The sequence below is a fragment of the Pyrgilauda ruficollis genome, unplaced genomic scaffold (assembly GCF_017590135.1).
Source record: "Pyrgilauda ruficollis isolate IOZ18807 unplaced genomic scaffold, ASM1759013v1 scaffold11, whole genome shotgun sequence".
Classification (NCBI taxonomy): Eukaryota; Metazoa; Chordata; class Aves; order Passeriformes; family Passeridae; genus Pyrgilauda; species Pyrgilauda ruficollis.
Window position 1 is genome coordinate 2,878,715 of NW_024509210.1, and position 14,645 is coordinate 2,893,359.

The 14,645-nt window shown below is 41.0% G+C and overlaps 1 protein-coding gene across 2 annotated transcripts in view; it reads right to left on the minus strand.

Moving 5' to 3' along the window:
- Window positions 1-14,645, minus strand: part of ARID5B (AT-rich interaction domain 5B) — a 117,359-nt gene that overhangs the window by 15,900 nt on the left and 86,814 nt on the right. Inside the window, exons 6-7 of one of the 2 annotated variants that reach the window (XM_041474021.1) lie at window positions 13,666-13,718; window positions 6,358-6,455 (exon numbers count right to left, since the gene is read on the minus strand). In XM_041474021.1, coding sequence (XP_041329955.1) covers window positions 6,358-6,455; window positions 13,666-13,718 — 151 coding nt within the window. The remainder of the gene's footprint in view (window positions 1-6,357; window positions 6,456-13,665; window positions 13,719-14,645) is intronic. The other variant, XM_041474023.1, reaches the window with a different exon arrangement.

Below are 14,645 nucleotides of genomic sequence, written 5' to 3' on the forward strand. Positions count from 1 at the left end.
AGCTTACAGGTGCCATTTTGCATTGCCTGTGGGATGCAGGTCTCCTGGCAGGACTCCAAAATCCTGCTGACCCTCCCTGGGAGCTCTGAATTACATCTCTATTGCAGAAAGCTGAACAAACTATGGGCATTCTCTTTCATGTTAACAAAATCCTAAAGTACAAGGTGGAGATTCCCAGCATTGGTGGGCAGTCCGAGGGAAAAGATCTTACTTGGTGTTTACTCACTGGTGCTGCTCCTGCAAAGGAGAATGGCACACCTCTCACTGTGCAGCACTCTCCTGGGGCTACTCAGCTCCCAGCAAGGAAAAGGGGCTTGTCCCCTGTGCTGAGTCTGTCCCTACTCCTGGCTGTCAAGGAATGGGATTGCCATGTGGGACTGACTCCAAGCACTGAGCTGGACTGCTGGCACCCCAAAGCTGTGGGCACAGCAGGGCTCCAGCACCTCATAAGCCCCGAGGCACACGTGCATGGTGGGCACACCTGGCAAGGGCCTCCTGCTCGGGTGACAATGCACCCGGCAGCACTGGGCAGCACTCAGCATGCCCCAATTCTGCTGGGACAAACTCCTGGGTGAAAGGAAGGATGTAGGTGGGAAAACAATTCCCCAACAGGAGAGAGATCATCTGCTTGCAGGCACTTAAAGGGACTGCCTGACTGTCCAGCATTTTGCACTCAAGGACTCCTGCTGACTCTAGCACTGGCCAGTAAGTTGCTGAGGCTGAAACCCCAGAAATTTTGAAAAAAAAATGTGTGTTCTCAGATGTTTTAAAAGGACAGCTAGGGATCTGTCTTAATGGTAAACAATTACATTCCTCTGTCATCTGATACTTTTTAAATTTTGGGGAGGGGGGAAGCTTTCTGAATTTTCAATAGTTCCTTTGTTAAAGCATCTGTTACTCACATAATTGAAAAGATGTTTGTTCAGTGGTATGCTTGAGAGTACAGTTATTTAATCTTAATGATAAAGCCCTGAGGGCAGAAAATCATAAGTAGAAACCTCTTGTTATTTATCAAAAAGAAAAAAAAAAACCCAAACCAAAAACCTAGGAAAATAAAGAGAGAACTGAGACACCTCATCTATCTTCAGGCTTAAATTTGTGCTTGATGGAAAACTATGGAGACAATTTGCAACTTGTGAAGTTTTCTGGGAGTCTGGGACCAGCTGAAGTGTGAGGGGGGCAGGGAAGTGGGGTGAAGACAAAAATAAAACAAGGAGAGAAAACTGTTTCTTGGCAAGTTTTTTTTTTTTTTTTTGAGTCAAACAAAGAGCTAGTTGTAGTTTACAGCATGACATAACATTTGATTAATTTTTGCCTGGGGATGTTTTCACACTTAACAGTGTAAATCAAAACCTTCTATTAATTACAATGTGTATAAAAAAGATAACCATAAGCAATTTCATGCAGATGCTATACTAGCCCCCTACTTTTTGTTCCCTCTAACAACTGGCTGTTATTTCCTGCAAAATTCCACTGAAATGCTTACACGTTATGAAAGTTATCCAAATGCTTTAGAAAACCAAACAGCATTTGCATGGAACACAGGGCTCTCCTGCATATTGAATTACTGCACAATATCCTCAGGGTAGACAGACTTTATGGCTGGTAAAGGGAAACCGTGTAAGGGACCTATTTTGACCTGCCTTGTGTTTGTGATCGTATATAATTTTTATGTGAGAGATTTAGAAAGAAAAATGGCAGAATGGGCTCTGAACTGCACAAGGCACTGCATCTCCTGAAGTTTAGTCCCCTGGTGCAAGTACCCAGGGGCCACACCCACAGCCAGAATAAAACCCTCTGCAGGTCAGTGTCCAAAGTGTGGGCACAGCTACCTGCCACCCCATTGTGAAGAAATACAACCCATCTCACCTATCTGCTCCTCCTCAAGTTCCAAGTGGCTGTGTCTCTGCAGAATACTCAGCTGCCTTAATTTAGTGAGAGCACAAGGCCTAATAAATCCCTCTCCATCTGTGTCTGCCCAGAACAGACTGGTTTTTGAAATGCTAGTAACTTGTGAGGGCCAGCACAGGAGACACGCTGCTGAAGAGCAGGACTCGGGCCATGGGGTTCTCTGGGTCCATTCTTGCTGGAGATCCCAAGGAAACCCAGCCTCCTGCAGCACCCAAAGAGGTCAGGAAGCTACAGGTCTGTGGTACCATGCAGCTGCCTGCCATGATGCCTCCCAACATGTCTGTCCACCAGAGAAGCCAAGGAGAGCTACTGCATGCCACTGCACAGCACAATTCCCAGCCCATGTGTGTTTGTGCACAGCTCGTGCACGGGATTTGCTCTGGAGGAAACCAAGATGAATCACATCCAGACATGGAGACAGAAAAAGGCCCCAACAGGTAATTACTAGTATTTCTGTATTTTATTGGGACCTTTTTATACCTTGCCACAAGCAGGTTGGGTTTTTTTTTGGTTTGGTTCTTTTTGGGGAGGGAAGGGGGAAGCAGTGGTGCAGTATTTACAAAAAATCCCTAACAACAACGTCATCAGCACTGCAGAAACACAGGCTACTGCCAGAAAGTTAAAACTGCCAATCATGTGTTTTGTGTAAAAGCGAAAAGAAACCTCAAACCCTGCATGTGAAAACCACATCTGCATTATTAGGGGAAGACAGCATGGGGCAGAGTGCTTCGCAGAAAAGTAGCCGTTTCTGAGGGTTTCTTGATAAGCGAGACAGAGATGTAGGGTACTGACAAGGGCTGAGAGAGTTTCAAGGGAACGCTGCAGGCTGAAGCAGCTCATACCAACCACACACACCTCTGGCTTTCTGTGATCATGAAAGATCATTAGAGGAACATTAATGAAGACCGTAACGACCAAAACAACGACACCTTATAAGCTCTGTATGGTCCAAGTCGTGCACAGAGCAACAGTCCCATGATGGGAAAACGTTAATGCTTTTTATATTGGTAATCATCTGTAACATGAGCAATTAAGTACAGTACTAATGGACTATAGCCAAGAGCCTGGTACTAATATTAAAAACTGACAGAGATGAATAGGTTTGGAAGGAAAGCTAGGCTGACAAAGACATTTTTATGAAGTGCTTGGGCCTATTTGGAGTAACCCAATCAGAGGCAGGTCCAGACCAGCCATGCCTACAGTGACAATAACGCATTCATTGGCATTATATGATGCCTGCTATGCTTTAAATAAAAACACCCATTGCTTCTACTCAGAAGCCTGCACTTTCATTATTATACTCATTAATAAAACAGAAGTTGTCTAACTAATATATAATATAACACTTACTGAAACACTGGCAGCCTTGCCTTATTTTAAAATGAAAACAGTTACTGGAAACAGGAACTGTATTAATGATAAATGAATCTGTTGAAAATGCACACAAAATCTTTCTTTCCCTTTTACCAGAGAAACAAAGAAAACACCGCCCCAACTGAAGCACTCTATCTACCTATAGCACACCAACAGCTACCACCACAAACCCTGCTCCAAACAGCAGGGTACAGAGCAACACATTCCCCAAAATCTTTAAATCTGGCTTTGTTCCAGCTTTTGCCATCCACTGTACCATGAATCTGCAGCCACATGGTAGCTTTGCAGAGGTTATAAACACCTTTAGAGAAAGCAGTATTTCTTCATTGGATTTGGTAGACAGAGAGACAATTTTGTCCTCTCCAGTGCTTGTATTTTGTGTTTGGGTTTTGTTGGTTGTTAATGGGGTTTTTTTCCCCTCCCTCTCTTTTCAGCCTTTGAAACTGTTTGTGAAACTCCACCTTACAAAGGGGAACAGGAGAGGGCAGGAAGGAGGGATGGCATTGGGACACATGTACCATTACACTCCTCAGCATCCCAAGGATGTCACTGAAAGGTGGCTGCCACCTGAACAGCCTTGATATGCTAAAGCTGATGCAAACTGCCAGTAGCTCTTGAGAGAGCTGGTTAACATAACATGGATGTCCTTGAAATCCAGTTGCAGAGATGAATGGCAAGGCTGAATCAAACAGCAGCAGGGCCAGTGAAGTCAGGGAACTGCCTGTTCTGCCTCCAGTAAGCAAGGAAGGGCCAGTGGGATTCAGAAAGGAAAAATCAGGATTTACTCAGCATTTGCTTTCCAGATAATTCAATTTCCAGTTTAGCTGTACAGCTGTACAGTTTCAAGTTTGAAAATGTCCTGAATCATGAGCGTGTGTATTCCCGCACTACAGTTCTAGTTTTAGATTAAATGTCATCTGAGCATTTTGCCTATAAATGAGCATTACATTTACAGGTGCTGTAGTTAGAATTACCAGCTGAAACAAACCATGACAATTTCATTTACTTTTTTTCAAGTCTGAGGCTTCATACAGCTTTCCTGTAGTGGAAAAAGAGCATCTAACACTAGAAAAGTAGAGACTGGATGAGTTACTGAGGTTTTTTTATATACGTGTTTTGGTTTTTCAGACCAGATTTAGTGAAGAACATTTTAGGTAAGCTCAGGGCTAACTTCTTCTCCAAATGTCATCTTTTGATAGCCTGCCAGGGATGTGGAAAATTAGGTGCTGCCTCATATCACACCTTATACATGAACTACATGATAGACTGTCATTGATGAACTCAGATTTGAGATCTTCAGTGTATTAAGACCAATCTAATCATAAACCAGAAGACACTTTTCTCAGACCAGGTCAAGTCAAGCAGAACTGCTTTTGGGTAGCCTGGAAAGGCTTTTCAATCTGGAAGGCACCAAGACTGTTCAGGTTTTCAAGACAGCACAATGGGTTTTGTGGCACTTCAGAGCATACCTAAGTAACTGCTGAGTCAGTCATACACTAGTCTCTATGCATGGAAGTGCAATGCATGGTTTTTACATATTAAAAACCACCCAAACCACTAGCACTGAACATTGTCAGGAAAGCAGAAGAGAGAGACAGGGGTTCATGGAGTATTTGTGAATGGCTCATTTAGTTTTCCACAACTACAAGAGGATGTGCTCTCTCAGTGACTCTATGGTTTCAGCAAGGCTCCCTCTGCAACCCAAACCCACAGAGACCTAATGCTTATGTGTGCCCGGGTCTCCTCTGTCAAATAACATCCCCCACAGAACATCTGGCAAGGGAAAAGCCACACTGCCAGCTGGAAGCCCATCAGCTGGCTTGGGTGCAAGAGGAAGCTCTGAGACTCTCAGGGCTATAATGATGGAGGTGGAAGAGCTGAATACCCACAATCTGATGAGTCAATAAAACAATCTATAACATTTGTCTGCAACATGAAGGCAGGGGAAAGCCCCATCTGACAAGCACAGCAACTCACTCACTTCACTCTGCTGCTTGGCTCAATCTCCAGAAAGCTTCCAACATTTGTAATGGCATTCATTACATGCAACTCCTCTGTGCACCCAAGCCCTTCTGCTGGAGATGTCCCCTGTAAATGAGCATGATCAAATCCCCCACCCTCCATGAGGATGGCAGTATCTCTCTTTGAGAGGCTGACACATCAGGCACTAAGATAAGGAGAGAAAGTGCCCACTGAACACAGCTCTGCTGTGCCACCTTCTGCATGGGCAAGTGCAATCTCTTCCTGAGCCCAACAAAGTGACTTGTTTATGCCCAGGAACAAAGAGACTGAATTTCACTTATCCGAGCCAAAAATTGCTGAGCTTTTATTCATATTTGCTTGTCTAAGGAAAAAACAAAACAAAACAAAAAAAAACCAGAAGAAAAAAGATAAAAGAAAAAATAAAATAAAAAAACCCAACAGTTGTTTCTAAAAACCAAATCAAAACAACATTCCAGCTCCAGTATTTTATTCAATGTGTGCTGGCTTCACAAGCCCTGGAAGTTATTATCTACATGGGAAGAATAAGAATTCAACAGTTCTGACCAGCAACAATGGCTGCAGAGAAAGAGTGTTTGGCAGCAGCTCGCAGGCAGGGAGGAGGGAAGGAATGCCATGAAGAAGAGGAATGCAACGCTCGGCATGACCTGCAACACTAACAGCACCCTGCATTTTGGGCCACCCCATTATTTTGATCAAAACCACAATCTGCTTAATTGGTATTCCTGAAAAATGATAGAAGACAAGTGTTTTCATCAATTAGCTGCTGTTTCTTATTTCTCCTTGAGTATGTTTCCCTCAATTTTTCAGCTTCTTTAACTGGAAAGCTGTTACAAAAATGAAGATCTATACCAAAGAAAAATCAGATGCTTTTTTTATTTACTTAGTCACTGGAGACAGACACTCTGGTTTAAATCACAATGGATTATCTGACTAAACTGTTGGGGAACTATTTACTAAATCTTTAAGAAGACTCTCTCTCTTTTTCTCTAATTCCTTACAAAATGCTTTGAAGGCTTTCCAAATTAATTTTTTCATTATTAAACAAGCATTTCAGATTTGTTATCTTACCTTTCATAATGTCTGCGAGTACATGTAGCAGCACTTGTGCTTCCAGGGTTACCACCTAATTCATCATAAATATGTTTCCATTGTCGACGGGCTGTTATCTGTAAAAATGGCAATGGAAAATTTAATCTTGCATCTTTACAGATTCTACAGCATTTGACTTCACAACAACAAATGCACATATGACACTTTCAGAACAGCATGTACTACGAGCACTATAAAAGCCCCTACAGAATATATAGAGTACACAGAGCTTTGGGTGTATTTTTTTTTTTTTGGTAAGTTAACACTATGTCTATTTTCTTTCTCTTGAAAATGGAGATCTGACTGATTCATTATCGAGTCACAAGCGATACAGACTCACAAAAGAATCTCCATCAATATAGGGTCATTAACTATCAGAAGTTATGCATACAAATCCCACGGTGAATTATGAAAATGAAGCTCAAACCATATTCAGCACAAATAATGATTACACAGTTATTTTAACTGAATTAGAGAAAATGAATCTGCTGCAAAACCCAAATCCACCACAGAATTCTGTAAATCCACAAAACCATAGTCCGTAACTATATATGTTACAAGCTGTTTATTTTTATCCATTTATATCTGTAAAATATACAGATCAAATAGTACTGAAATCTTAATGTACTCCAATGTTAATATCTGAGCTGTGTACTTTATTGGACCATGCTGATGAAAATAAACATCTTGTAACATATTGAGTTGCATACCATGGTTCTGGGTTTTTTTTTTTTTTTACAGAAATTAGGATTATACAGAATAACAGATGGAAGACCTGGCAAAAGGATTGTTTCTGAATACCACTTCATTATTTTATATATTCTGCTATATTTAAAACAGGAAGAGAAACAGGAATAGGACAAGCACAACAGATCACCCTTGTTTGCCTGCAGCTCATAAAGAAAGCCAGTAGAAAACTGGTGGGGGCAATTTGGGGAGAATTTTGTCATTTGCTGTGGAATGCCATGGATTTTAATATATTCAGCCCTGGAGGCTTCTTTGGAGTTACCCACAGAGCAGTCAATGGCATTTACTGAGGAGCTAAAGGCAGCAATCAGAAGAGAACAAATATTACAACTTGCAATCTGAGGCCTGTAATTTTAATCTAAACAAGAGGAGATAGCTAGCATCATTAAATATTACGGGGTAAGAGATGTTTCTGTTTTGCTCAATATAAAGGGAAAATCCTTCCTTTGCAGAAATTATTCTCCAAAGCCAAAAGCATGGCTGGAGTCTTATATCACTTGATAATGTCACAATTTCTTCAAATTTATTGTTTGCAGAGTTCTCCAGAAAACAGCAGTAGCTTTAACTCTCTATTAGCACCTGAGCATAGTTTGCACCTATAGATACCTTGGGGGAAAAAAAAAAAAACCTTATATAAAGCTAAATGAACTGACTTCATTCACTAATTACATTTTCTGTCTTTCATAACAAACCCAAAGACTACCAGCACAATGATTCAAGCAATTCAAGGGTAAATTCCACACAAGCAAATTATTTAAATACAAATCAAACACTTATCTGATGATAAGGTTCATACTAAGTCTGTTTTGTTTCAATTCTTATGCTGTCTCTTCCCCAAGCTACCCACACTTATTATTACTACTAAAATGCTTGAAGAACCAGAGTCCTAATGAGCCATAAAGAACATCACATCCTGAGAATATGAATGGATGCTCCTTATGCAAAAAGTCAAATGAGAGTTGGACCAAGTGTCCTGCTGGGGAGGAATGCCTGGATGGGAAGCTACGTCTGGTCCTGCCTCCCACATTCCGCCAGTCCTCAGGACAGACAGGACAGAGGTGTGGCCAGACAGCCCTCGCCTTCTTGGAGCTCCCAAAAAAATCACAGATCCCTTGAGCACTGCTGCAACCAAACCCTGGCAGGCTCACGGATGGGGAATGGAGGTGCACGAAGCTGCTCTGGGGTCTGGGGTGCTCTGGCCCTCTGACAAGCACAACCTGGCTGGGCTTGCAAGGCTGTCCAGGACCTGAAGCCTTGGCTAAGAACAGTGATGCTGAGCAGAAACTTTAAATGAAAGCCAAGGATTAGTTAGCAGGAGGACTACTCTAAGTCCCCCTTATAAGCATCCTGATGTGACTAAGAAGCAAGGTCTCCGTTTTCAAAAGGAAAACTTTAGAGCCTTCGTCTCATGAGCTGCCTCAAGAGTTGATACTCAAGCTGGAACACTAGTAAACACTACTAAGGGAAAAAGTGAGTCTCTTTGAAGTCCATGGATCATTTTTTGTGTCTCTGTCTTCTAAGCTGCTTAGAATAATAATATTTTCACAAACATTTGCCCAGTTCTATCCAATTCTACATCTGCAATGGACCAGAGATCCTTGGCAATTAACTGAGTTGTGCCCTCCCACAGAGGGAGTTTAAATTTGACATTCCCTGAAACAATTGTTATTCTAACAAAGCCTGGGGTTGAGTTTTCCCCTGCTCTGCAAAGTTTATTTTTTATGCTTAATAAACTTCAAAGGACTACAGGAACTGATTAATTACATCCTTAAACAATCTGAACAAAATGCTTCACTGAGGAAAGTGCACTCTTGTCATGCAGGGCAGGACTGCTCAAGCTGGATGTTCATACTGACCATATGCAAACTGAGGGCCTTTCTCATACAAGCTCTTCCCAGCCACCTCAGTGACCAAACTTCCTAAGGAGTCAGGAAAGGTTAATGCTTGGCAATGCTTTGCTCATGGTTGTGGTTGCTACCAAAAATGTCTGCCTCTGCTGCTTTAGTTTTCTGGTTTGTTTTTCCTTAGTCCTAATAGCATATACATCGCTCCCAGTGCTTGCCATGTTTCTGGAAGTGCAGGATGGTCCAGGCTCACCCATTAATTGAGGCGATTCCACAGGCCAGTGTCATCTCTGACAGATGCACATTCCAATGCTGGCTTTAGTTTTAAAGTGGCCTTCTGGGTTGCAGAACCCTCCTGCAATTTGCTCCAACCTACAGCTTCAAAATCCTTGTGCTGGCCCCACTGGAAGCCAGCACCTTTGAAAACCTCTGTGACATCTTCCCCAAGCAAGAGAAATCCAAGTTAAGCAAAGTGACTGGCCTGTCTAAGGATGTAAGACCAGATTTGATCTGGCTCCTATAAGCACGGTATTATGCAGTGACAGGTAGTCAAGAAAAAACAAATAAGAGCAATGATCTTATCTATTAAAGCAGAAGACTGTTTACAAACATGCTTTTAATGGTGTCTTCTGTTTTGAGAAATCTTAAGGCTTTCTGCACTGCAATCCTACCTCCCAGCTCCCTTCCTTGTGAAGGGCTTCTTGCTTATTTCCTGCTGCAAACATAATGGGGGATTTTCTGGTCATGGTACATGATGTTCACAGCTCTCTTCAGAGCTCTGGGAATTAGTTCTGTATGAAACAAACCCAGTTAGCTTTGCATTCCACTGATATACCAGTTTCATTGGGCCTGCCCAGACACAGGACTGATGTATGTGTCAATCACTAATTTTTGAAAACTAAAGCACTTTATGGGTGTTTCCAGGAGGCAGCAGCTAAATGGGATCTCACTGACCTTTGGCAAAATCTAAGCTGCTACATACTGAAGGTTAAGCTCCACCTAATTTTCTTTTTATCCTTTATCTTTCTAAGACATCTCCAGGTAGAGTCCATTCAGCAGCATAGCCTTCTGCAAACATGCCAAGGCACTCCTTTTATGTTGGCTCAGAAGGAAAAATGCTACTTCATCATTTGCCAAGGACAACTCTTTAGGAAAGTCCTGGAAGTTTCCCATCTATGAACTTCTGCACCTTTTACTCACTTGACTTAGGGTGACTGAGAAAATTCCAGGCAACGGCTGTTAAATGCCACTGCAGCTGAGCCCCCTACAACAAGGCATTGTTTCATATTTCATCCAGTGATCTGGGGACATTTTAAATCATTCATACTCTGAAGGTCTGTTACAGAGAGTACTTTCCAATGCACTCTCCTATTATTAGTAACAAAGATGCTCATCTCACATATCTTTGTTTAAGAGAAATATGATTCCACCAACTACAAAGAGACAGCTTCATCTGTTAAAGTCTTAAACCAGTTTGTATGGATTGCTGTTTTTATTAAGCCTTGTTCAACAACAAGTACAAGGGAGTGTGGTATTACACAGTTATAGATGACAACTAACTAAGAATTAGTAATCAAATGGAGGAGAAATGACTCTCTTAAGTACTTGAAATGGAGAGCACTTAAATATGACACACGATCATGACTTGACACTGTTAGATATCCTGCCTGTATATCCCATATACAAAGGTAATGCTCTCTGTCAAGCCTCACTGGATCCATTCCCCCAGGGAGAAAGTCAGATGGCTAAAAAAGTTGTTCTCTGCATCTCAAATCCAATTCCTGTCTGTTCTCAGTCACTTTTAGATCCTTAACTGACAGGACTGGACTCAAAAATATCACTAAAATCTTCTGTGAATCTGTGCAGAAGCTGAAAAATACCACACATGATCCATGCTTGTTTCTCAAAAATGTTTTTTAGACTGCATCAAAACACCTATATATGAACAAAGTGGACAAGGAAGTGGATAAAATTACAAATGGGCAGACTATATCTGTTCTGCCAAATAAAAGGATGTGAAGTTTGCAACTGCTTTAACTGGGAAGGTTTCTATGCTTGTAAAAAAAATGTCATGTACTTTAAGTTTCCATATGTCATTTTAAGCAATCTTTTATCTATTTCCTGTTCATAAAATGGCTGTCACATGTGGAAGTCAAATATCTACTTTTAAATATAATTTTCTTTACAATATTTCCAAGAGAAAAGACCTGTTTCTATCTCAATGCACAAACCAGAAACTTGTGAAATTTTAAAACCAATTAAAGATGATGAAGCCCTTGTAATGGTTTGCTCAAGTCAGTTGGAAGGGGCAATAGAGATAAATGCATATTGAACAGGGCAGGTTTGACAAAGCGGTTGCACTCCACAACTTCTCCTCATCAACAGATGGTGGAACCACGTATGAGAGTGGTGGATTCTGCTCAACATTGAATTAAAGCACTCACTTGAAATTTCTGCATCTAAGTAGACCTGCCTAAGATCCTAGAACTGATAACTGAGGTCCATGTCACCCCTACCATCCAGTGACTTGTGAAAAATGAAACAAATAAAACACAAAAGCTTCTCAGCAGTGTTTGCCATTATAAAATACATACAAACTAATGCAGTTGGCAAACTCAATGCATATCAACTGGCCATAAAATAATAAAACCCAGGGTGTGCACAGGTCAAAGTATTGCAACAGCTATCAATATAAGACTCGGAGAATTTAAATCAAAGGCAGATCCATATCAAGGATGAGACTGCTAACAGAAGAGAATGAGGTCAGGAAACCTCATGCTCCATATACAACTTAAATTGCATCACAACAGTCCTCCCAACTTCAGCTTGCCTGCAAAGAGCACAGATGCCACTCACATCATAGAAACAGGATCAGGCCCATCATTTCAGACACAGTCACTCTCCAACGAAAGCTGGGCTCATGGCTCTGTCAGAGGGTGTGAACTGTGCCTGCCTTGCCATTTACTGAACAGGGAGCAATTGCTTAGTTCACTCTCTATGAAGAATAAGCACTGCTGGTGCATTTTCATTCAAGGTGACAAATGCCCCTAAACAACAGAGAACATCTGTCACCGAGAAAAGGACAGGAGCTTTGAGACAAGTTTGGACTGAAGCTACTCTGGCTGACATCCTCATGTATGTGATCCTTCCCCTCTGATCCTGTCACATTTCTCAAACCTGGCTCTGTGGCCTTGTGGTCACAAATTCACAATCCTATTCTTGCTCTCCCTCAGGTATAGAGGCTCACCTGCTCCAGCTCGTCAAAATCCACCCCTCTCCCTCTGGCACTAAAACTCAGGTCTCTCCAGCAAGCCACCGCTTCGGCATTCCTGCTTCTGTACTCAGTCCCCTCAAGCAAACCTGAAACATTGCTGTGAAAATTGCTCGCCTTCCTGAGCACTCTGAACACCTCACTCTCCCTTCAATCTCCCTCCTGGCCTTCCCTGGTGCTCTGGATCAAGTTCAAGATTTCAGCCCTCATTTTCGTTGCACTTTACAACTCAAGCAATTACTGCTCATAATTGCTGTAACGATCTATCTATGGTAGCTATTCATTCATACATACCCATGAGCACACCTACACACACCCCTGTACATAAGCATGGTATGTGCTGATTAATGAAAGATAGAGCAACAGTAAAAGCCAAATCAAGCATATATTTTTTTAAAGAACGTTAGATTTCACGTTTCACAAAATCCCAGGCACACCCATGCTAACCAGCCCAAGGCTGCTGATGTACAGAGCAATGTGCTTTACTTGCATGTAAGGAAAACAGCGAGTTCTGCATTTTGGTTCAAATGACTTTCAGTTTCTTGATAGTGCCTTTCTTGTCATTTCTCTACAGAACAGATATGTCCCAGATTACTTCATAAACAAAGCAAAAATAATTTCTTTCATCTAACTGTGGCAGGAACTGAACAACTTAATCTGATCATTGTGTGCGAAGAAAATATTTCCAGTGACGACATCTTCCTATGTCAATTGTTTTTTTATTACAGATGTCATCTCGATGTGCCATATTAATGCGGCTCTTTCTTCTCATTTCAAGATTTTAATCTGAGTTTGTTGCTCTAATATTTTATTGGTTCAAAATACATGCTGTAAAATCCGTGGCCATCAAATTTTCCTGTGAGCTAAAAATAAACTGCTCTTGTCAGATATGGTTAGCTGATAAAAAGTGTCAGAGACTTTTCTGAATTACTTTGATAACTTCCTGTTTATGTGGTACTGACCCTTGTCTAATAAAGATCTTTTACACTTGGAATAAGAGAAGATTCTGCAGCATACTATTCCTTAATGGACAATGCTGATTACTTTTGAAAGCCTTTAATACATTTCCCATATTAGACATGAACAGATGTCAGGGATGTTGCCAAGTGAAATTTCTTTTATGCAATCTTGGCTTGTTGTACAATAATAGCCCTTTCTCAACATGGGAAAAAATTACAGACCTAACTAATTTCCTTGACAGAGAAGAGTTACATATGTTTTCCACTTGGAGTTTTTACGACAAGTTTACAATTTTGCCAGATCTGGAACTAATTGGGACCATTTCCAAAAATGGCCCAATAAACCCACAATGAGTACAGCTAGTCTAAAATGCAGCAAATGATTGTTTGCTTTCACATTTTTTTTTTTCTAACAGGGAAAAGTTAGATTGCACAATTATTTCATTTAAGTTACTTAAACACTTACTGTTTCATATCCTCCCAGTTTTTGAGCAGCTTGAAACATAGTCCAAAGGTTAACTGTTAGAGGGACAATAAGTATTTAGATAAGCATTGCATTAGCCAACATATTTCAAAGAAATGTAAATTAAACAGTTTTTAAAAAAGAAAAAAAGAGAAAAAAAGCTCACAGTCCCTGAAAAAGCTCCTGCGAAACACTTTCCAAAGAGGTATTTACATAATCTGAAGAGTAAATATTAGCCCACACTATATATATTTTTAATTACATATAAGAGAACACACTCAGAGATTCCTTAACAGGACTGGAAAAATACACTGAGACAAAGGTAATGGGCTCATTTGACTTTGCTGATAAGAGACACGGTATAATGACTGTAGCATGTTTCCATAACTTTGATAATAAAAATTACTCACTGGGAAGAATGTTACTTTTAATTATTTGTTTAATACCAGTTTCATTAGCAAGCAAGCAAGACCCACACACTGAATCACAGAGGAGGCCTATTGATTAGACAATATCCAATATTTACTGCAGCTCAGATAATGGGCTCCATAATCAATGAACAATAAGCTGCGTTCTAGCGGCCCTGCGTGAATGAACCCAGATGGAGCACGAATGAGCATTACTGGAATAATTGTGCTGTGGCTGGTTGTGCCTTGCCTGTGGCTGTGGGGTCAGAGCACAGAGGCAACTCAATTCAAAAGATGTGCTGGGAGAGAGTTGTTATTTCCTGCAGAACTTCTCTCCTTTCACATGCTTTTTATCCTGGCCCCCTGTCCCATGGGGTCACTGCTTGCTGGCGTTTACTTTATTTATTTATTCATTTTTAAATTTTATTTTAATTTTTATTTTAGCTCATTTAATTGTTAGAAGAAAAATCCATGTCAGTCCTATCAAGGTGTATGCACAATTCCACCAACAGTGATTCCCCACAGACACGCTACAAATACATGAGGTCAGCAGTAACGCTGAGGACCATGGAGAAC